This window comes from Chiloscyllium plagiosum, unplaced genomic scaffold, assembly GCF_037043375.1.
Source record: "Chiloscyllium plagiosum isolate Xiang-an unplaced genomic scaffold, Cpla_swu_hap1 HiC_scaffold_19, whole genome shotgun sequence".
Taxonomy (NCBI): Eukaryota; Metazoa; Chordata; class Chondrichthyes; order Orectolobiformes; family Hemiscylliidae; genus Chiloscyllium; species Chiloscyllium plagiosum.
The window spans coordinates 29,089,430-29,113,786 of NW_028270157.1; the positions used below are offsets into that span (position 1 = coordinate 29,089,430).

At 41.2% G+C, this 24,357-nt stretch overlaps 1 protein-coding gene across 5 annotated transcripts in view; it reads right to left on the bottom strand.

The window, feature by feature from the left end:
- Positions 1 to 24,357, bottom strand: part of grip1 (glutamate receptor interacting protein 1) — a 459,039-nt gene that overhangs the window by 257,296 nt on the left and 177,386 nt on the right. For 2 of the 5 annotated variants that reach the window (XM_043709639.2, XM_043709635.2), the window contains exon 1: positions 23,482 to 23,952. The exons of 1 other annotated variant lie outside the window; for it this stretch is intronic. In XM_043709639.2, coding sequence (XP_043565574.2) covers positions 23,482 to 23,614 — 133 coding nt within the window. In that variant the 5' untranslated portion in view covers positions 23,615 to 23,952. Of the gene's footprint in view, positions 1 to 23,481; positions 23,954 to 24,357 lie in introns of those variants that run through there. 2 more of the 5 variants (XM_087997173.1, XM_043709640.2) reach the window with 2 other exon arrangements.

The following is a 24,357-nucleotide window of genomic DNA, read 5'->3' on the forward strand; positions in this document are numbered from 1 at the left end:
GCATTTGGATGGGTATATGAATAGGAAGGGTTTGGAGGGATGTGGGCTGGGTGTTGGCAGTTGGGACTAGATTGGGTTGGGATCTCTGGTCGGCATGGAAGGGTCTGTTTCCATGCTGTACATCTCTATGACATGTATAACTAGTCCCACCAACCCACACTTGACCCATATGCCTCTAAACCTTTCCTATCCATGTACCTGCCCAAATGTCTTTTAAACATTGTTACTGTACCTGCATCCACCACTTCCTCTGGCAGTTCATTCCACATACACACCATCCTATACATGAAAAAAAATTGCCTCAGGTCCCTTTTAAATTTTTCCCCCTCACCTTAAAACTATGCCCTTCAGTTTTGAACTCCCCTACCCTCGGGAAAAGACCTTTGGCTATTCACCTTGTCTATGCTCAGGATTTTATAAACTACTGAAGGTCACCTCTCAACCTCCTACACTCCAGTGAAAAAGCCTCAGCTGATCCAGTCTCTCCTTATAACTCAAATCCTCCAGTCCTGATAACATCCTTGTGAATCGCTTTCTGCATGCTTTCCAATTTCATAATATCCTTCCTATAGAAAGGCAACTAGAACAAGAAGAAATAGAAGGTTGATGACGATGACATAGGGGGTTAGAAGAGGGTAATATAGGGTATTAGCTTAACCATGGACCAGTTGGACTTAATGTCCTGCGTAATGACCTTCCCCTTACTGAGGACGAACGATCAGTCCTTAGCAAAGGCCTTACCTTTATCCCCCTCCGTTCACACATCAATGAATTTAATATGCATCATGATTTCGAATACTTCTTCTGCTGCCTCCAAGCTTACATGCACACTCAGGACTCCCGCCCACCTTCCGAAGACCCCTTCACTTGCCTCCAACACAGTCCATCCACCCTATGCTAGCTTATTACCCGCCCTCGATCTCTTCATTCCCAACTGTCGCCGAGACATTAACTGCCGCAAACTGTCTACCCCCCCTCCTCCACTCCAACCTCTCATCCTCTCAATGCACAGTCCTCCACTCCCTCTGCTCCAATCCCAACCTCATCATCAAACCAGCAGATAAAGGGGGTGCAGTGGTAGTTTGGCACACTGACCTCTACACCGCTGAAGCCAGACGCCAACTCGAAGACACTTCCTCCTACAACACCCAAGACCATGACCCCACTCCCCATCACCAAACCATCATCTCCCAGATCATACACAACATCATCTCAGGAGATCTCCCAGCCACTGCTTCCAACCTCAGTCCAGGAACCCCGCACCGCCCGATTCTACCTCCTTCAAGATCCACAAGCCTGACCACCCTGGCTGACCTATTGTCTCATCATCCTCCTGCCCCACCAAACTTACCTCGATACTGTCCTATCCCCTCTAGTCCAGGAACTCCCCACATATGTTCGAGACACCACCCACACCCTCCACCTCCTCCATGACTTCCGTTTCCCCGGCCCCCAACGCCTCACCTTCACCATGGATATCCAATCCTTCTACACCTCCATCCGCCATGACCAGGGCCTCCAAGCCCTCCGTTTTTTCCTCTCCATACGTCCCCAACAGTACCCTTCCACCGACACTCTCATTCGTTTGGCCGAACTTGTCCTCACCCTTCACAATTTCTCCTTTGAATCCTCCCACTTCCTCCAGACCAAAGGGGTAGCCATGGGCACACGTATGGGCCCCAGCTAGGCCTGTCTCTTTGTTGGCTACGTAGAGCAGTTGATCTTCCGTAATTACACCGGCACCACTCCCCACCTCTTCCGCCGCTACATTGATGACTGCATCGCCGCCACCTTGTGCTCCCGAGAGGAGGTTGAGCAGTTCATCAACTTCAACACATTCCACCCCAACCTTAAATTCACCTGGACCATCTCTGACACCTCCCTCCCCATCTCCATTAATGACGACCGACTTGACACTGACATTTTTTACAAACCCACCGACTCCCACAACTAACTGGATTACACCTCTTCCCACCCTACCTCCTGCAAAAATGCCATCCCATATTCCCAATTCCTCTGCCTCCGCTGTATCTGCTCCCAGGAGGACCAGTTCACCACAGAACACACCAGATGGCCTCCTTCTTTAGAGATCACAATTTCCCTTCTCACTTGGTTGAAGATGCCCTCCAATGCATCTCATCCACATTCTGCACCTCTGCCCTCAAACCCCACCCCTCCAACTGTAACAAGGACAGAACACCCCCCTGCCCCCCACTTTCCACCCTACCAACCTTCGCATTAACCATATCATCCGCTAACATTTCCGCCACCTCCAAACAGACCCCACCACCAGAGATATATTTCCCTCCCTACCCCTTTCTGCTTTTTGCAAAGACTGTTCCTTCTGTGACTACCTGGTCAGGTCCATGCCCCCCCCCCGCCCGAACAACCCACCCTCCCGTCCTGGCACCCTCCCCTGCCACCACAGGAATTGCAAAACCTGCACCCACACCACCTCCCTCACTTCCATCCAAGGCCCCAAAGGAGCCTTCCACATCCAAAGTTTCACCTGCACATCCAATGTCATTTATTGTATCTGTTGCTCCTGATGCTGTCTCCTCTACATTTGGGAGACTGGACGCCCCCACGCAGAGCGCTTTAGGGAACATCTCCGGGACATGCGCACCAATCAACCCCACCACCCCGTGGCCCAACATTTCAACTCCCCCTCCCACTCTGCCGAGGACATGCAGGTCCTGGGCCGCCTCCATCACCGCTCCTTCACCACCCGAGGAGCCTGGAGGAAGAACGCCTCATCTTCTGCCTTGGAATACTTCAACTCCAGGGCATCAATGTGGATTTCACCAGTTTCCTCATTTCCCCTCCCCCCAACTTACCCCAGTTCCAACCTTCCAGCTCAGCACTGTCCCCATGACCTGTCCTACCTGCCAATCTCTCTTCCCACCTATCCACTCCACCCTCTCCTCTGACCTATCACCTCCATCCCCACCCCCATTCACCTATCGTACTCTTTGCTACCTTCTCCCCAGCCCCACCCCACCCATTTACCTCTCCACCCCGGAGGCTCCCTGCCTCTATTCCGGATGAAGGGCTTTTGTCTGAAATGTTTCCTGCTCCTCGGATGCTGCCTGACCTGCTGTGCTTTTCCAGCACCACTCTGATCTAAAAACTCTGGTTTCCAGCATCCGCAGTCCTCACTTTTGCCTAAAATTCCAGTTTGTTCACATTGGACTGAAATGGGAAAGGGCTTGTTAGAAACTAAAGAATTATTAAAAAGCAGGCTAACACATTTTAAGCCCTTTTACATTGCTGCTGGGTTTTTGTGGGGTGTGGGTGGGGGTGTGGGCAGGGTATGCAATTCAGGAGGGTTGGAAGTTGGGAGTTGGGGTTGGAGGAGAGAGATTACCAGAGACAGATTTGTTCAGTCAGTGCGTATAAAGGGAGATTTGGCCAGGAAATGATGGAGTGGAGTAGGTGATTGATAGGTGGCTCAAAAATGTGTGGTGATTGTGAATGATAGGGAGGGAAATCACTGAGTAGCTAGAAAGGAAATCAAAGTTTTTCTCCAGGTAAAAAAAAAAATCTAAAGCCGGTTTCCTTTCCCTCACTAGTTGATATAATAAGTATGAACTATTTGCACTGTGCCTCCTGCAAGCAAATGGAAATATCTGGAGATGACAGCGCAAGGAGCTGCAAGTCCTAGAAAGCCAAAAGGATCTGTGGGAACCCTGTCAACAGGGACCATTGAACTGCTCTCCCATTGAAGAGTGGCAAAAGACAATTTAATTTTGATTAATATGAAGTGTTGCATTTTGGGAAGGCAATCAGGGCAGTAATTATACAGTTAATGGTCGGGCCCTGGAAAGTATTCCTGAACAAAGGGACCTAAGGATGCTGTGCATAGATCCTTGAAAGTGGAATCGCAGGTAGACAGGGTGGTGAAGGCGGCATATGCTACACTTATCTTCATTGGTCAGACCATTGAGTACAGGGGTTGGGAGGTCTTGTTGCGGGTGTACAGGACATTTGTCAGACCACTTTTGGAATACTGCGTTCAATTTTGTTTCCTTGCTATAGGAAGGGGGTTGTTAAAACTTGAAAGGGTTCAGAAAAGAGTTACAAGGTTATTGCCATGGATTGGAGGGTTTGAGCTATAGGGAGAGGATGAATAGGCTGGGGCTAGTTTCCCTGGAGTATCAGAGGCTGAGGGGTGACCTTCGAGGTTTATGAAGTCATGAGGGCATGGATAGGGTGAATAGCCAAGGTCTTTTCCCCAGAGTGTGGGGGAATCCAGAAAAGGAGGGAATAGGTAGAGGGTGAGGGGGGAAAAGATTTAAAAGGGACTCAAGGGGCAACTTTTTCATACAGAGGATGGTGCATGTATGGAACTAGCTGGCAGAGGTAGTAGTAGAGATAGATACATTTAAAAAGGCATCTGGATGGGTATATGAATAGGAAGGGTTTAGAGGGATGTAGGCCAAATGCGGGCAAATGGGACTAGATCAGTTTAGGATATCTGGTCTGCATGGACGAGTTGGATGAAAAAGGTCTGCTTTTGTACTGTATTAATTTTTGATGGTTTGGCTCTGCCTGATTGCATACGCAGACATTGGGATGGTTTAGATGGGAGTTAGAATTTAATGATTAGAATTCTAAGTCAAAGTTTGCAATTCTTTTGTGAAGTTAAAATCTATGAATTGAAATAAATTGGTTTTCTTGTTCGATTCAGAAATTTGGTCTGGCCTTTCTATCAACCTGACTTTAACACGACAGGTAAATTGAGGACTTCACACACTGAAAATCTTTAACTTCTGTGATGGCTCTAAGAATACTGGGGCTTGACTTCCTGCATGCTACACCAGTAAGGTGTGATACTTTTTGTGTATATTCTACATAATTCTCCCACTATGCCTACCAGGATGACCTTAGATTGTACATTTTTGTGTTGTTCTAACTGCCATATAATTAATAGCACATAGAGGCACTGGAGAAGATGACCGACAAGTTAAGGGATGAGTAGCCAAAGCCATCTCACACTCAAACAGCTGAAGAATACGTCTTAAAAATTTGGTAATGTTTTGAAAGACAGATGGAGTATACCCACTCACTACAAAGGCTATCAATACGATTGCCAGCTATAAATCAAAACAGGAAATTTAGAAGACAGCTTTCTTTGATCGAAACAAGTCCAAAAGAGACATCCTTCCGAGACAGATTACCTATATTAGGTATTAAGTAGTTAATTTTTCACATTAAAATAACAAATGCAGAAAAATTTCACAAAACATGTTAATAAAGAATGATCTCGAAAAAAACAAAATAGGTAAGACATGACCAAGATTATAAAGTCAGCAGTTCCAGATATTACTCTGAGGATAGTGGGCCACACGGTGACACAGTGGTTAGCACTGCTGCCTCACAGCACCAATTCCTGCCTCAGGCGACTGACTGTGTGGAGTTTGCACATTCTCCCAGTGTCTGCGTGGGTTTCCTCCGGGTGCTCCAGTTTCCTCCCACAATCCAAAAATACGCAGTTTAGGTGAATTGGCCATGCTAAATTGTCCATAGTGTTAGATGCAGGGGTAAATGTAGGGGAATGGCTCTGGGTGGGTTGTGCTTTGGTGGGTCGGTGTGGGCTTGTTGGGCTGAAGGGCCTGTTTCCACACTAAGTAATCTAACCTAATCTAAATGGCAATCAGGATCCTCTAAATGTTCTGATGGGCTCTACATGCCATCTAAAATCGTTTAGTTTTACCCTTGGTTTCCAACAAGGAACTTTAGAAGACTACTTTCTTTTATCGAAGAGTCCAAAAGTGACCTCCTTCCAAGAGACAGCGCTGAGAATGTAAAAGTTGTAGGAAGATTTTGAGGCAAATGGAACAGATGCATTTGAAGTTAGTTCAGAAAGAAAATAAAAGATTTGAATTAAGTAGCACTTTTCACAACTACCCAGAGTGTCCAAACACTGCAAGTTACTTTTGAGGTGTAGTTACTGTTGCAAAGAGAAACACGGCAGCTAATATGTGTACAAAAAACAGCAGTATGATAAGGTGTATGAGGAAGAGAGAAGTAGAAGATTTTGCTGGGGAAAAAAAACCCCACTGAAATGAGTGCATATTGTTCCTGGTAGAATACATTCTATGAGTAATATTTTAAAATCACGTGTATTGGAGATTCAATGATCTCCTAATTTGAGATTTTGTTGTGATCTCAGCTCCAACGGAATTTGTTCACTCTTATGATTGGACAGTTTTGTTGCGTAACAGGGTTGAAAGGAAGACAAAGAAAACAAAATAACTTGATGCATCTCAGTCATTTCACAAACCATCTCATTGTACTTCTATAGCATCTTCAATTAACAATACATTCCTGATACTAGGAGATATTATAAACACAAAATGTAATTCTGCACAGCGTCAGGAAATATTAGGGCAGGTAATCAAAACTGAAATAATCCCACATAGGCCAATATCCTGTCATCAAGTCACCCGTTATTTACACATAGTACATGACACTGACCCAGCTAGCTCAGAGCTGGCTACTAGAGTGAGCAGAACACATGTCTGCCAGGACTCCAATTAGTTGAAGTTAACAGCCCCACTCAGGGAACTCATATTCCTAGATCTACCTGGCTGATCTTGTTCCAATCACTACAAAAACCTCAGTCAGGAGGTAAATTTTATAGATTGCCTTCAAAGGAGTAACCAGAAATAGTGACGTTAAAAATCACACAACACCAGGTTATAGTCCAACAGGTTTAATTGGAAGCGCTAGCTTTCGGGGCACTGCTCCTTCATCAGACAACCACCTGATGAAGGAGCAGTGCTCCGAAAGCTAGTGCTTCCAATTAAACCTGTTGGACTATAACCTGGTGTTGTGTGATTTTTAACTTTGTGCACCCCAGTCCAACACCGGCATCTCCAAATCAGAAAGAGAGACACAGGAAAGTCTAAGAGAACAATTCCAGTGCTCAGGGCCTGACTGAGGCCACTGAAAAGGACGGTCAATTTTTTTAAAAATTTGTTTTATTCACTCACAGGATGGGGGGGGGGGGGGGGGGGGGGGGGGTCACTGGCTAGACCAGCATGTTCATCCCTAATTGCCCCAAGGGCAGTTGAGTCAACTACATTGCTATGGGTTTGGAATCACATGTAGACCAGACCAGGTAAGGATGGTGGTTTATTTTCCTAAAAGAGCATTAGTGAACCAGTGTTGGGTTTTTCCAACAATCCAATAGCTGGATTGATTAAAAATTGAGAATGCCCGGAAGACCAGATTTATGAGACCACATATCTCAGAGGGTTGTAGGTGGTTACTGAGAATAAGCAGGCCAAACCATTACGAGATTCACAAAAGATGAGAAGTTTAAAAACATGAGACATTGTTTAGCTAGGGACCAATGGAGGGTCAGCAGACATGTATGTGTGACGAGTGAACTAAGCACCACACAGCAGAGCTTTGAATTGTGTTGATGAAGGGTAGAATGTGGGAGATCAGCCAGGAGGCTGTTAGAATAAGCAAGTCTGAACATAAAGGCATGCTTGAGGGCTTCAGCAGAACAGCTGCAGCGAGGGTGGTAGTTGCTATACGTAGAAGGTGGAAGTAGGCAGCCTTAATGACAATGACTATATGCTTGAAAGTTCACCTCAAATACAACATAAATACAGGCCAGTTGGCCCAACAAGTTCACGTTTATATGTCTCCACCACTCTAGCAATAGACTTGATCCTGAGAGAAAATATCGTTGCCATATCCCTTATTTCTCCTGTTCTGCTTAAAAATGTTGACAGTCTCTGCTTCAATCGTCAACTCTGGAATTGCTTTCCACAATCGTGTTCAAAACAATGTTGCTTTTTTTCCATTTGAAATGGTTTACCTTTAATTTATATCCTCATCTCTAAAATGACTGGAGTAAGTCTGTTTTAACCCATTCCTTCATAAATTTTAAAACACCTTTTTCAAATCACACCTGAATCTCTTATGATTTAAGGAAAGCAGCCATTTTTCCATGTCACTTTTTCATATTTGCATTTCCTCATATCAGACAGGATCAGGGTAGAACTGGGATTCTCTCTCAATATCGCAACATTACATTTATAGAATCTTCATTCATATAGAATTCCCAATGTGAGCTTCCTAAAATTTTGGAAAGATTTACTGTTTTGTCTCAACTTATATGTTCTATTCATTCTGCCATAAATATCTATTTACCAATTTTCTTTTAAATAGCCTCACCTACTCAGTACTCAAGGTTTTCAATGTCTGTAGATGTAAACTTGCAAATCCCACTGCTCTATGTCAACATTCACTCTTCTCCAAAACTGTATTGTTACCCAGTTTGGCAAAAAAGGTAATTTGGCATACAGACAAAACAAAATTAAATTCTCCTTGTACTATTCTGATGATGAAGGAACAAGAGACTACAAAAAGCATTGATAGCAGCAAGGAAATTGCCCCAGAAAACAGTACCATATAATTATTTATTTTTTAAGACGTTAATTACCTCGAGCCCTACCAGTACGGATAATTTAAATATACTAATTAATGCTCCCTGACACATCTAATTGCTAGTTCTTGTACAAAAATAGCAAAAACGTTAATCGTAAGTAAGTTTAAGTCTGTGGTTACACTATAGACTAAGTTGTAGATGACTGTTCCAGTCAAATTAGTGCCTCTAGCAAAGACTTGCCTGATCAGATTATTCCATAACCTCAGGTGGAAAGAATGCGCATCAAGTGCTGCATTGTTGTGACACTAGATTTTAACCTTGGGGATACCATTATACATTGCCAGCACACAGTTAGAAAAAGGTCGTGCATAACCAAAAAAATTTGGTCATAGTTAAAGCAGCAAAACCCTGGAAACATGGGAGGAACAGAAAATAAAACTTGCATTTCAAGCAGCCCACCACAACTTGAACATGAGTGAAGAAGGAGAAAAAACAATTCAGTCTTGGCAATTTACAGGATTCTTTATTAATCCTAAAATTATTAAAAGTTTATCTGTAGTCAGTATTAAATAGCTATTGCTTAACAATAGTGAAGTAATAATGCAGAAAACTTTCACAAAAAAGTGAACTTATGGGCTGTTAATGACATGAAAAGTGGTCCAGAAAGAAATTACATAAACCTTTATTAAGGTAAGACATGACCAAGGTTTTAAAAGAAGCAGCACAAGTTCCAGACATTATCCTAAGAAATGGCAGAGGATCCAGTCTAATGTCATTGTGTGTCCCACATGCCATCTGATCCATTTAGTTTTACTCTTCGTTTCCATCAAGGGACTTTCAAAAGTTCAGCAAACTGATAACCATCGCTTTTTGAAACCGTTGGTGGCTTATTATGAAGGTAAAGGGGAATCCTAAAAATACAGTGACCAAACATTTTCTATTTATCCTCTTTATAGCCCTAGTTTTTCATTCCAACAATCACCACTATAATTTTCATTGGAAATATAAGAATGTCCAACTCTTGTCCATTGACTTATTTTCTCCTGCAAAGGTCTTATCAAACTTATTTGCAAGCTCCGGACTCTCTTTCTCTCCCACTCCAATTCCACCCTTTTTTAATAAGGTGAAAGTGAGGATTGCTGCAGCACTAGGACTATCCCAATGTAAAGTTAGTCTGTTCACATCTGAGGAACTTGAGATGATCGAGATATATTTAACATGAACCCACACAAATGGATGGATAAGCTACAATTGTCACCCTGATGAGATGTAAACTGGCAGGTAGTGTACAAAGGTCTCAATGAGGCAGTGGTGACTCCAACATTACTAGGATTGACAATGAGTAATAGCAATGACTGTGTATGAGTAAACCAAGCATATTCAGCTTCACCCTCTACATCTTCAGATGGATTGGTCTACATTTTATTTACTGCTTTAATCATATTTTAAAGGCCATCCTAGTTGTCACAGGTGAGGACAAGGATCGATGGTTAATATTTTAAAGACTAAACTGTCCTTTTAAACTTTAGCAAATTAAATGTTTGAGAAGCTTAATGCAAGTCATTTAAAAGTACTCAGATAATGCTTCTTAATGTCATAACACAATTCACCTACTACATAACAGGTCCAGTGCACACATAAATCTCTTTTTTATTCTTCACTACCATCATTAATACTCAGCCAGGCTGTATAATCACATCAATAGCTATTACATGGTGGAATGATCCTGACATTCTAAGACAAACTGAAATCAGAAATCTAATTCTGCTATCACTGTAATGCTTCATCTCAAAACAAGTGTTATCATAAAAACAAAATTAACTTATTATAAAGACTAGTACAGCAACACCCAGAGGCTGAAAACTACAATGACCTTTGACAACCCTGCTCAGTTTCTGGAAACGTGTATGTGGCATCCAATCCATTCTGCAACCATTCCATAATCAGGTCACCTTGCAGTGACTTAGAGGAGATTTCAAGGTCAGAGCAATGAAAATCCTCCGTAAAGCAACAGTGGCAATCTTGTTTAGTTATTTGACTCAGATTTAAAGACAATTTAATGTACAAATGTCATTGTTTTTTTAACAACTCTGCCATGGAACACAATGCAAAAGCAGTTTCCTTCTTCTTGAAACAATGTTAAAGCTTTTAACAATCCAATCAAAATGGGAGCAGTGCACATGATCTGATGTTATCAAACTTGCAGCGAATCTAGGAGGCTATCAAATGCCGAACTGAAAGATAAAGTGCACTCTCAAGTTTCCATAGAGTTTCATAGGAACAGCACAAAGTCAAGACAGATTAGATCGCAGTGTTACTGAGGTAGAGAATTAAAATGACAGGTAACAGCTACCTCAAGTATCATGCTTCTGGACTGAATGGAGACTTACACAATGTGGCTTTTGTCTCCCAATTGTAGAAGAGACGGTGTTGTGACCAGCAAATATAGTCTGAGACTGAAAGTACTTTACTGTTTCAATTACAAGCAATGTTTGGGGCCATAGTTCTGGGAAGGTAAGCTGGGGTGGTAAAAGGTCAGGTGCTGCATCGGAAAGAATAGGAGTGGTGATCAAAGAGTGGATTAGAATTTTGTAGATCCCTCCTGTAGAGGTAGTGAAAGAAAGGGTGCTCAATGGGGATCCTATCATTGTTTGGAGATGAAAGGGAAGAACTGCAGAATAAGGATTGACACAGTGGAAAGACGTGTTCTGTTATCGTGAGGAATTGAATCCTTGTGTGCAGAGAAAGGAAGATATATTAGAGGCACTGGTATGGAAGTGATAGCATTTCAACATTCACAACAAAAAGTGGGAGAATCGAATGACATCCTTACTGGATGTGCAGAAGTACATCGCAGGTAGCTATGGAAGTCGATGAGATTTGTGAACAGCCTACCTCCAGAAGCGGAGATGAATGAAAGATGCTTATTGGAAGCAAAAGTCATTACATTTTCCAGTTGGGGTGGAAGCAGGAAAAACTGTGATCCAGAAATAACTTGGCACATTTCCCTGAAAGTGCATACACTAGTGTCATACATAATATGCTAGAATTTGAGAATCTTTTGCTATCCGATCCTGTGGGACAGCTACATTCTTCTATTCTGTGCAATGGTTTTGAATCATCACTCTGATTAGGGCTTATGATGTTGCATGAATGTTACTGGTGGTAACTGCTTCAGGAATAAAAAGGACTTGATTTTTTCTCCAACTTCAAGAAGATCAGACATATCTTTAGCATAAGTAGCAGAAGTTTTGCTGCTTCTATCTAGTTCTTTGCTGTTTAAAGTTTGGAAACAGTGCTGCCTTTGTTCATCTGTTGAGATGAACTTGGACAGCACAAAACCACAAAAAGCTTTGAATCAAAGTCATTGTGAGTGTTGAGTAGCAGGCTTGCTGACTTTGAATTCTGTGGTAGAGTCAAAGACCATACAGATGATTACTGACCAGGCTCTACAGTTCATCTATCATGATTTCATAAAAGAAACATACTGAGTTCATTAAATATCATGACAATTCCAGGTTGATTCTTGACTTGGACTAAGTCAACTTAATCCAGTAGGGGTTGAAATAAGGGGTGGAATAATTAGCCTCATCACTCTGGGCCAGCAAGAAGAAATTTAATCAGAAATCTGCTTCTGAGCACTTTCCTGTGACCCCTGTTCCATATACTGCAGGTGAAGACAGAAGGACGCGAGACTATGATGCAACCCAAGAACACACAACCTAACACACCCATAAAAGCACTGAGAAACTCTAATCTAGGCAGCAAGTGAATACAGGCAGGTGATATTCAAATGATTAGCCTCAAATGATTCTAGACAAAGCTGCAACACATCCATAACATTATTTCTCCTCCAAATTTCCACAGCATGAAATGCATCTAATGCAAGATTGGGTAACTTAGTAATGAAAGAAATTCCACTTTGTGTCATTTCATGTCTGCTGTTCCTTCCAGTCCCACTGACCTGTGGCTCTGTGTTTCATTTCTTTCCCCCCACACCTACAAGATTATATCACACCAGACAATACATCAGCTACGCCAGAGGTTCAAATGTTGTTAAAGGCTTCAATTAAAGAGAAAGTTGAGAATCCCAAAGTTTCCAGCTCAAAATTTGCAGAAAGCATTTCACACCCTCATGATTACTCAACAGTATCATAGGTCATTGACTTGTGCACCATCTCTGAAGCCTTCAAAGTTTCTTCCAAAAAAAGAGAGTGATGGCACCTCTGCCAAGTATTGAATGAGAACTGCTGATGTGGGTCATTGCAATTTGAAAGTGTGGGGAAAAACTGGCAATTTGCATTAAAATTAATATGGCACAGTTTAATGAATTTATTATACAATGAAGCCTTTCAATCACAATCAAATCATTTTAAAACTGTCACATTTATTGTCTTTGACATCCGGCACAAAAAAAAAGAGTTCACTGAATTAGTTTTGAGTCTCCTTGGCATGGGCATCATTATAAAAATCCCACTTTGGATCAGATATAGAGGTGGCACGGTGGCTTAGCGGTTAGCAATGCTGCCTCACAGCACCAGGGATCAGGGTTTGATTCCACCCTCTGGTGACTGTGCAAACTCCACACAGACAGACATTCTCCCTATGGTTGCGTGAATTTTGTCTGGGTTCTCCAGTTTCTTCCTCCAGTGTGAAGATGTGCAGGTCAGGTGGATTGGCCATGCTAAATTGCCCATATAGTGTCCAGGATGTGCAGACTACGTGGATTAGGCATGGGAACTAGAAGGGTTGGGAGTCGAGTGTGGGTGGGTGGATCTTTGGAGCATCTGTGCACATGATGGGTCAAATGGCCTGCTTCCACACTGTAGGGATTCTATGATTCTGCTTTTACTTTCAGAATCACCCTCCTCTCCGTCCAATAGATCTGATGACATGGGGTTCTACTGGTATCGCACAATTTAAAAGAATTAAACCACACAGTACATTAAAGCAAGGGATCACACATATTTCCACTCTCAAGATATCTCTCTGCCAATCATTTCCCTATCCCTTTCAGCTTGACCATGATCTTTGAATGGCTGTTCAAGCACACACCCAAAAGGATGAACTGCAGACATGAATACCCAAAATGCAATTATACTATGGACTCTCTCTTCACAGGCACCTCAAATTTCCTTCAACAAGATATGGGATTTAAGCATATTCCACACATTCATTACATAGGCCATCAGGACACCTATTCCATACAAAATCAAATCCACAACTTCACTTCATCCATTAAATCATTGCCATGGAAAAGCACAAAAACTCCCAAACAGAACTCTATTTTTAGTACAATTTTACATTTGTTGGAGGGTCGGTGCTGATGGACTATTGATAATGACATAACTTTCAAGGCTTATTAGCCATGTGCGGGAAAGTGGGACTGGTGTAGATTTAGAGTAATTTTATCAGACTTGATGTGCATCTAGACTGTGATTCTATGAAAATTACCATGGGCTTTCAATTTTGTTCCAGTCACACAGGCAATTACCACTGCGAATCATGCCCGATCACATCCAGCCATTTCACTAAAACCATATCCAAACTTTTCAATTCCTTAGCTTGGCTATTGCGCACAAAATGCATGGTCATTTCATTCATATTGTTGATTTACCTTCATAGATACAGCATTTGCACTTTTTTCTGCTGTCTTTTCCAGAAGCATTGGGAAATGGTAGTTTTGGCAGAGATCCTTTAAAGTCACTGTGCAATCTTGGTCTTTTGTTGTAACTCTAGACTGGTTCATTCCATAAAGTGGTTAGAATAACTTACTGTTGCACTGAAATCTTTGTTGGACCGAGGGTCTGATTTTGCCCATTTAAGTATACATGCACAAACTGCACGTTTTTGATGACTATGTAATCATTCTGATGAGTTCTCAGGACCTGTTTCAATACATGCTTCCAGACCAAGCCACAGCTGCTCTCTATTTTAAATGGGCATTTGGTTTTGGATGTCATCTTCAAAGGTAGATTCTTTCTTCTACCATTCCCTCAGTTTTTCACCAGCACCAAATATCCTCACTGCAGTGAAGTTACTTGATGAGTTAACAAAAGATATAACTTTGAGCATGAAATTATCTTCATAATCCATGCTTTTGCTGCAGGCCCTATTTCGGTTTGCCACTTTGCTTGTCATGTGCAGTTTGGTTTTAAAGTCCTCTACATCATCTTCACTACACAACTGGTAATGTCTGCTTGATTGCAATGTGCTGGTTGGATAAGCAAAATTTTCTAGGGTGAAAATGGAGGCCAATATTAAAGCCACTAGTGGCCTTCAGTAGAAGGTAAAACATTCTAATTCTTCTTAAAGCTAAAATCAAGATTAAAATCTGGTTTGATGAATTTAAGTTTCATTTTAAAACTGCTCCACTGAATTATTATAAGGAAATTTCTAGATTATCTGAAGCAATCATGGACCTGAGCCTTTTGATATACATCCATTAACTGATGTTGCTGTTTCTCCACTTCCTTACAAGCTTTGCCTCACGTTTTCCTAATTTTTGCTCCTTCTAATCTATTGTATTTGCTATTCATAGAGCTATACAGTGTAGAAACAGACCTTTCAGTCCAACTTAGCTACACCAACCAGACATCCCAATCTGACCTAGTCCCATTTGATAGCATTTGGCCCATAGCCCTCCAAACTTTTCCTTATACCCATGCAGATGCCTTTCAAATCGTAATTGTATCCGTCTCCACCAATTCCTCTGCAGCTCATTCCATACACACACCACCTTGTGAATGCCACAATATCCTTGTAAATCTTTTCAGCACCCTCTCAAGATTATCACCCTTCCTATAGAAAGGCGATCAGAATTACATGCAGATCTCTAAAAGCAGTCTCATCTATGTCTTGTACAATCACACCATAACGTTTCAACTCTGATATTCAATGATCTGAACAAAGGCAGCAAGTGTGGCAAATGCCTTCTTCACCACCCGGTCTACCGAGAGCTTCACTTTCAAGGAACTGTTCACCTGCACCCCTGGTCATCTTGTTCAGCAACATTCCCCAGAGCCTTACTATTAACTGTAAAGTGCTGTCCTAATTTGCCTTATTACAATACAACACCTTATATTTATCTAAAACTACACCCTCTCTGCCAGCTCATTGGCCCATCTGATCAAGGTCCCGTTGTACTGAGAATCTTCTTCACTGTCCACTACACCACCAATTTTAGTGTTATTTGCAAACTTACTAGGGATGCCTCTTATGGACACATCCAAATTATTTTATAAGTGACCCAGCACCAATCCTTGCGGCAACCAGTGCTCAGAGGCCTCCAGACTGAATAGGAACCCTCTATCACACACATTTGATTTATTGTTGTCACATTTACTGGAGTACAGCGAAAAGCTTTGTTTTTGTGAGCAGCACAGGCAGATCATAACAAAACATACAGATCATAGTTTAGACAGAGCGAGGCATAAAGACTTGAAATTTGAGAGGTACATTCAGCAGGCTAATAACCGTAGGGAAGCAGCTATTCTTGAATCTGTTGGTACGTGTTCAAGCTTCCGTATCTTCCAACCTGTTCCATCAGACAGAAGAGAGTATTACTCTGTCTCCTACCTTCATGCCAATTTTGTATCCAATAAACTGCCATCCTCGGGATCCCATTTCATCTAACGTTACTAACCAGCCTACCATATGGAATCTTGTTGAATGCATTGCTGAAGTCCATATAGAAGTGTCTTTCACCCTGTCATCATTTCTCTTTTTCAAAAAACTCAAACAAACTATTTCCCATCGTCAACCTGGCTTTGTGTATCTCTAATCAGTCCTTGCCTTTCCAAATGCATATAAATCCTGTCCCTCAGAATCCCATTCAACAACTTGCCCACCACTGACATAAGGCTCACCAGTCTACACTTCTTTGGCTTTTCCTTATAGCCTTTCTTAAACAATGGCACCACCCTACCCAACCTCCTGTCTTCTGCCACCTCACCCATGGCTGTCAATGATGCAGATATCTCAGCAAAAAAAAAAAAGGGGCCTAGCTATCTCTTCTTGAGCTTCCCGCAATATTCTGGGAAACACCTGATCAGGTCCTGGGGATTTATCTACCATTTTGCATTTTAAGAGCTCCAGCACCACCTCTTTTGTCATATGAACCCTTTTCTACTCGTCACTATTTATTTCCCCAAGTTCCTAGCTTCCATGTTCACAATGTAGTCTCCTCCAGATTAATAAAACTAAATGCAGACTGGCTGGCCATTAAGTAAAATACCTTGGCTTTGTCTGTAAAAATGGTTGACCTTCTAGTAGCTTGCCATTTTAATACATTCTTGAGCTCATTGTTGACCTAGGCCTGCTGCAGTGTTCCAGCAAAGCCAATACTAACTGAAGAAAAAACACTTCATTTTCTGCTTAGGTATTTTTCAGCTTTGGAGACAACATATAGAACAACAACTCAACATAAACAATGCTCACCATGATAGATAGCCCCATCTCACAAATGTTTTGTTTGCATGGATTGCTTTCAGCAAATCCAACCCATTTTTAGCTACTCACACCTACCACTACCATCTATTTTGCATCATTTTCCCTCTAGTACTGCACTTTTGCCTTTTGCTCTGGACACACCCTCTCACTTTGTGAACAGCGAGAAAACCATCTTCTAGCCTGATTCATAGTAATTAAGATGAGTAGGCCATTTGGCTCTTCAAGCCTGCACCACCATGCAATATGATCCTGCCTGATCATCCAACATCATTCCCACATTCTTCCTATATGCTTTAATCTCCTTAGCCACAAGAACTATACCTAACACTTGCCTGAAAAAAAAAAGTGCAATTTCACAGGCTCACTACTCTCCTGGTTAAGAAGTTTCTCATCAGTCCTAAATGGCATACCCTTACTCATAAACTTAAACTGTGATCTTGCGTCCTGGAATCCCTGGTCTTTGGGAACATCCTTCCTGCATCTATTTGTACTAGACCTTTCCAGATTTCTACAAGAACCCCTCCTCTCCCCATTGGAAATTCCTTGTTCTGCTCCCTTCATCGCCACATCATCCTGCAATTATGAAGTAGGATTAGACTTGAAATGTGGATTTTCCCTCTCTGCACAGGTGTTTCCATATCTGCTGAGTTTAGCCAACATTGTGTTTTTATTTCAGATCTCCACTACTTTACTTTTACCATAATTATTTTTTAAAAATTCACTCCTGAAATATAGGCATCACTGGCTGGGCCAGCACTTATTGTCCATCCTGAGTTGCCTGGAGAGTGTGGTAGTGAGCTGCATTTTTAAGCCACTGAGTCCTCCTGGTGGGGACAGACAAAATGCCATTTGGGAAGGAATTCCAGGAATATCATGGAAGAAAGAATAGATTAGGGAATGAGGGATATCTGGCACAGAAACAGGTCAAAGTATTTTCTTCAAATTCCTGATTGCCCCACACCAAAAAAAAAAGTGAAGTTTGGACTCCTATTGAAACTTACTCACTTCAGCAAACCATGCCCTCACGTGGCTATCTGGGTCCTGCTAGCAGTCTAGACTTCTAAATTAAAGGTGGTAAAAACAATGACTGCAGATGCTGGAAACCAGATTCTGGATTAGTGGTGCTGGAAGAGCACAGCAGTTCAGGCAGCATCCAAGGAGCTTCAAAATCGACATTTCGAGCAAAAGCCAAATTAAGGTGCCTATTTCCTGAAACAGACAGGCACTTCAGCCACTCATTGAAGGGTCCTTTGGGCATGCTGGTGTTGAAAACTGATTTCAACTTGTTACTGCTCAGCCAATTTGAGATGATCCAAGTTAATAATCCAACCCAATGAGTTTGATAAACTTTATTTGACACATATCCAAATTAGAATTAGACTGTTAATATTTAACAACTTAAAATTGAAAATTAAACACCTGTATTCAATGCTTATAAAATGTAATATTCTTCACTGCAACAAAAATGCAGATTTTGGTTAATGCTCATGGAGGATATTGAAATTACAGAATCTTTGGACAAAACAGAGCAAGATGCTACAGAACATTCTCAGTAGACAGGCCGGAGGCTGCAATAACACAGCAAGCCAGGCAGCATCAGGAGGTGGAGAAGTCGACGTTTCAGGTGTAACCCTTCTTCCGGGCTGGAAAAGGGTTACACCTGAAACGTCGACTTCTCCACCTCCTGATGCTGCCTGGCTTGCTATGTTCTTCTAGCCTCCAGTCTGTCTATTTTGGATTCCAGCATATGCAGTTTTAAAAAAAAAAAATCTTGAACAAAACATTCTCAGGACATCCCAATATTTCACAGTAAATAGACTTTCTGAAATTGTAACTTCCATTACTTAGTTAACAAGACAGCTCCATTCAGAGTGACATGCCCACAAATGAAGAGGTCAACTAATGCATGCATTCAATGCTAGTGGTTGACGAAGGAATACAGATAAGGATTCCAATATAATCTCAGGTTTTAAAGTTCACTTTTTCACTACAGTTCCCACAAATTTGAATGAGATACAGTGATAGAAAAGTTATGAAAATCTGCAAGGGATCACTTCATTTTCCTGAACAGAATGTGCATTCAAGATAATTCGACTTCGCAGGCATACGGCTGGGGCATCGGACTCTTTGAAGTTGAATTATCATGATACAACCTTAGATTAGAGATAGCATTTTAAAAACAAAATCACTGCTTTTTGATGTTAATGTCTAGACAGCTGGAACTCTGGTGGCTGCATTGTAAAGCAAAGGCTTATTATGTTATCACTGAATAATGTTTACTTGCAGTTACCTTCAGGTCTATGTTTCAAAAGGCAAACTGTTGTGAGGAACCATGCAGGAAATACGAAGAAAGAAAGTTCATTCTTCTAGAGTAATTCAATTCTTCTCAGAAGTAAGAGTACAACAACTAACACTGGCCAGAAAACATGCTGCAGATACAATTGTGGACAGAACCATGCTGGAGACAGGACATTCATTCAATTGGCACTGTGCACCATGGCAAAGGTTAAGTTGTTGAAAGTGTCATTTGTACCTGAAGGATTGCCCTCGTCAATGACCTATAAAGCTGATAATGTCAATACTGTATAAAATAGGTTGTTTAACCATTTCTTAAATGGTGGCTTATCAGTGCATGCAGGTGAGAGGAAAGTAATTGATGTGAATGACTGTACTCAAGGGCACATCACATATTAATCCAGCAGCAGAAAACCAAGGAATCTGAGTTTAGAAAGAGATGTACCTTTTCAAGAAAAGGTAATCACAGTGAATACTGACAGAGTCTTCTGGCATCATTTCATGTCATTCAATTTGATGTTTATATAGAAATGATGTGGTACAAGGATAATAACAGTCAATGACTTGGTTTCAGGGAGACACAATAGGTAATCTAACAAAAAAAGTGTAACACAAGTATTCGAAATTACAATTCCAAACCAAATTATGAAAAAAAGGGAGGAGGAGGCCATTCAACCCCTCAAGCCTGTTCCACCGTTAGTATGATTATGGCTAATCAGTGAATGCCATAATCCTGCCATTCCCCTCACATCCCTGGATACATTTAGCTGCAACAGCTATAGTTACCTCCTTTTTGAAAACAGAAGGTTTTGGCTTCAACCACTTTGTGGTTGTGAATTCCACAGGCTCACCACTCTCTTGATGAAGTGGTTTAACCTCATCTCAGTCCTAAAGATTTACCTCTTATCCTTAAATGATAATGCCATCAGGTACATCTTTCCTGCATCTAACCTGTTCAATCCTGTTAGAATTTTATAGGTTTCCATACGATCAATCCTCATAGCATAACCTACAGATTGTCTCCTCATAGGTCAATCCTGTCATCCCAGGAATCAATTTGGTAAACCTTCAGTGCACTCTCTCGATCACAAGAGCGTCTTTCCTCAAATAAGGAGACCAAAACTGCAAACAATATGAGAAAGGGTCACCAGACTGATTTCTCTGCACAGATGCTGCCAGACATGCTGAGGTTTCTAGCAACTTCTGTTTTTGTTTCAGATTTAATATTCCAGGTGTGGCCTCACCAATGCAATGTTAAATATATCAAGGCATTTGAATCAAAGTCTGGATTCATAATGTTGAATTGTCTCCTGGAGATTTCATGTCTCCTAGAGAATCAAGGAATATGGAGGAGATGGGGGAGTGGGTATTGCAGCCCAAGATCAACCATGTTCATACTGGAATGGCAGAGCAAGCTCGATGGTCCAGATGATCTATTATTGCTTCTGTTCCATGTTCACAAAAGCCCAACAACTTTGTTTTTTTTTTAAAAAGGGAAAGACCTTTGTCTGACCCTAAAACTATAAACTAACTCAAATGTTCTCTGAAGGGTCCAGTATCACACCTTCTCATGGAAACTGGAATGAATACCAAATGTTAACATTGTCACTGACAGCCGCAACTCAAAGAAAGATTTTTAAAACATTTTTAAACATGAAATTTTAAAAGGCAGTATTGTAATACAGCACAAGATATTATATGGCAACAAATTTATCCATGAAGCACAAGTAATATTAAGCATTCATATTTATTTTATTTTAGTTTATGGGAATTCAACCAAAGTGACCAAATTCAAATTCAGAAGCAACCCTGGAACACATTACTATTTTAAGAATCATTGACCTAAAGCACACTGAACCATTTCAAAAGCACTCCTTTCATAAGCGCATGAATAAAGATCTTGATCAATAAGTACGTACAACAGATCTGTTAGATGTCATCTCCATTAAGATGATGCCTGACTCAACAATGCAACGACATGCTTTGAGGGGTAGCACAATGTGTCATCACACTATAGAGTTCTGTAAACAATACTCAATAAATACTTAAAAGTTGCACTGGGAGGAGATTGTGGAGTTGAAGAAAGAGCACAAAATGAGAGTATTGAACTAAAGGTTAAAAATTCAAAATCCAATTTTAAATTTCTCATACATCTCACCACATTGTGAAACCCAGACAGAAACAAAAACTAATGGACAGAAACATCACTGTCCCTATTTTGTTCATCAAGATTAACACAAATTGATATATCAGATGCCCTGATCCAACTAAGGCTGTACTAATGAATGTCAAACAAAGCAAGTTAACTTGAAGAAAAGGAAAATAATAAATTTACTGTCACATATGAAAATGCTATACTGAGTTTCTATGTTAACCAATAATGTTTTACTCCAGTTCTATGTGACATTTGGAGGAAGGTTATCAATTTCACTGTAAAATGAAAATTATTATTAAGAGCTGTTCATACTTAAGCAATTTCATGCAAATAGATAATTGTTGTCCAGATTATACCCATTATGTACCAAATAAAAATTAAATAACTATACTCAATTCATTGAAAGGACAACGTGCAGAACGATAAAGTTCAACTTTTAAGATAGAAATGTGTACAAGGCAAAAAAGGTATACTTCAAAGATTAGATTCCTTCTATCATTAGGTTTAACCTGTATTGTAATACATGACTAACGGTAAGCTTGTATTGTAACTGGTTGCTTGAATGTATAGTGCACAGAATCCATACACAAGACAGATGTCACAGGAAGTCACAGTTACCTCCCCGACTAATCACTTGATAAATGACATAGCTCTACACAAACCAGAAAATGTCCCAAACTTAACCTTCAGCAGGCTTTCATTTAGCTCAATTCATGATAATGCCTAAGCTTCAGTTAATGCTCCTGTTTTGAAAAGGAGACACAAAACATCTCAGGGGTCCTAGCCCTGAGCAGTACCCATTTATTCCTGTTTAAGAATGTCTGGGTGGATGCTCAAGTCAAGTAAAATGAGATCTGGCAATATCCCCAAATGGTCAAATAGCCTAACAACATTATTTAGCATGATCCATCCATGGAAAGTGGCTGGCTTCAAAAGATCTGGGAGTGCAGCTGCAGAATTACATCTCAACACAAATGATCATCTTCAGAAGCGATTGGGGAAATATTAGAAACAGACAACATGAAGGTAATTTAAACAAAGTCTAACAAGTAACAGTGAAGATGTTGTAAGACTTGAAAGGGTTCAAAAAGGATTTACAAGGATGTTACCAGTGTTGGAGGGCTTGAGTTATCAGGAGAGGCCAAATAGGCTGAGGTTGTTTTCCCTGGAGCGAAGGCAGAGGGTTGACCTTTTACAGGTTTATAAAATAATGAGAAGCATGAATAGGGTAAATAGACAAGGTCTTTTCCCTGGGGTAGGAGAGTCCAGAACTAGAGGGCATAAGTTTAGGGTGAGGGGGAAAGATTTAAAAAGGGACCTAAGGGGCAACTTTTTCCACACAGAGGATGGTGCGTGTATGGAATGAGCTGCCAGAGGAAGTGGTGGAGGCTGGTACAATTACAACATTTAAAAGGCATCTGAATTTGTATATGATTAAGAAAGGTTTAGAGAGATATGGGCCAAGTGCTGACAAATGGGATTGGTTTAATTTAGGATATCTGGCTGGCATGGACGAGTTGGACCAAAGGGTCTGTTTCCGTGCTGTCCATCTCTATGATTCTAAATAAATAAAAACTTTTGCATTAACTAAATAGATTATGCACAGAAGTCAACTCTGCATGCAAAGGATTGTGTAAAATCCTCAAATGTAACTTCTTTTTAGTGGTTACCTCAGGCATTTGTCTGCTGACAGGAGTCAAAGATCAAACTCAATAGGAGGACGCTGAGTGCTGAAGGCAACAAGATTGATCCCTGCAGAAATGGACTGCTTAATTATTCATTCCCAGCTTTCAATGTGAATGGACATTCTTGCTCATTTACTTCTACAAATTATTCAAAGCCACGCACACCTGAAACCACCTGTCAGTTGAAAACCCATCAACACAGGAGTAATCCCTGGGTGATGTACACGTGGAATTGGAAACCACAAATTGTTACAAAGGCATGTGCTACACAGCAGTACAGGTCAACACAACCCCAAGGGATATGCTGTATTCTGAGCAGAGACCTTGACAGCATACAGGGCAAGTGATATCAAATAGTTTTGACAACAGAATAATAAATAACCATTTGCTTCCTCACATCTCATTATAATGGTCATTTGCATGGTAACAACAGTGAAGCTGAATTCCACAAGTCTCGCTGAAAATAAAATGAAGTTCACACTTACTACGCAGTTGTTCTGAGGCATAATAATACACATCTTCATATCCCTCATGGTAATCCTCCTCTGGTCTATACTTCTTGCTTTTCCTTCTCCTCGACCTTCTCATTTGTTTCATAAGGTACAAAAATCGGTCCATGCTTATACTTGTACCTTGTCAACCTGTTCACTGTCGAGGCGTTTAGCAGCAGCAGCACCACCACTCAACACAAAACTGACAGAGCAGGAACTGTGGGCAACATGAAATAGACTGAAGGTGGCTGCACACTACAGCGTTTTTCAAACTACAGTACTCTGAGCAGTTTTAAACAAAGCTGATAATACCTGTCAGTTAGGGCCAAGGGGGGAATTTGAAGATGGAAGCTATCAAACTTAAACCATTAAACGGAATGGAGAAACAATCTGACATTGCCTAAAAGGGAAGAACAAAGTTCAAAAGAACTACTACGGTGAAGGCAAGGAATCCCAATCCTTAGATTGCTCTATCCAATGCCTCTCCTACTTATTTCATCACTAAGGGGGTGGGCGTGCATTCATTTCCACCGACTGCACCAAAATAAAAAAAAGACAAATCAAACGTTACACAAGTTGATAATTAAGTCCTTCCACTTAGCGCACACAGTGAACTGCATTGCGAGATGCTGAGTAGCAGCAGACTTCATCTGCCAAAGAGGCTTTCAATTTTACAACAGGAGAACACACACACACACAGCGAGCTAAATGGTTCAATCCACTCAGCACACTCGCAGCCAAGTGTCTATGTGTTAATTAGAGCGGTAAGGAGGAGGCTCAGCAGCTGTTTAAATTGACAGCTTAGCCCACTGGACGTGTGTGTTCAAATTGCGATTTGTTTGCAATGTTCAAGGTATTACCATGAAGCCA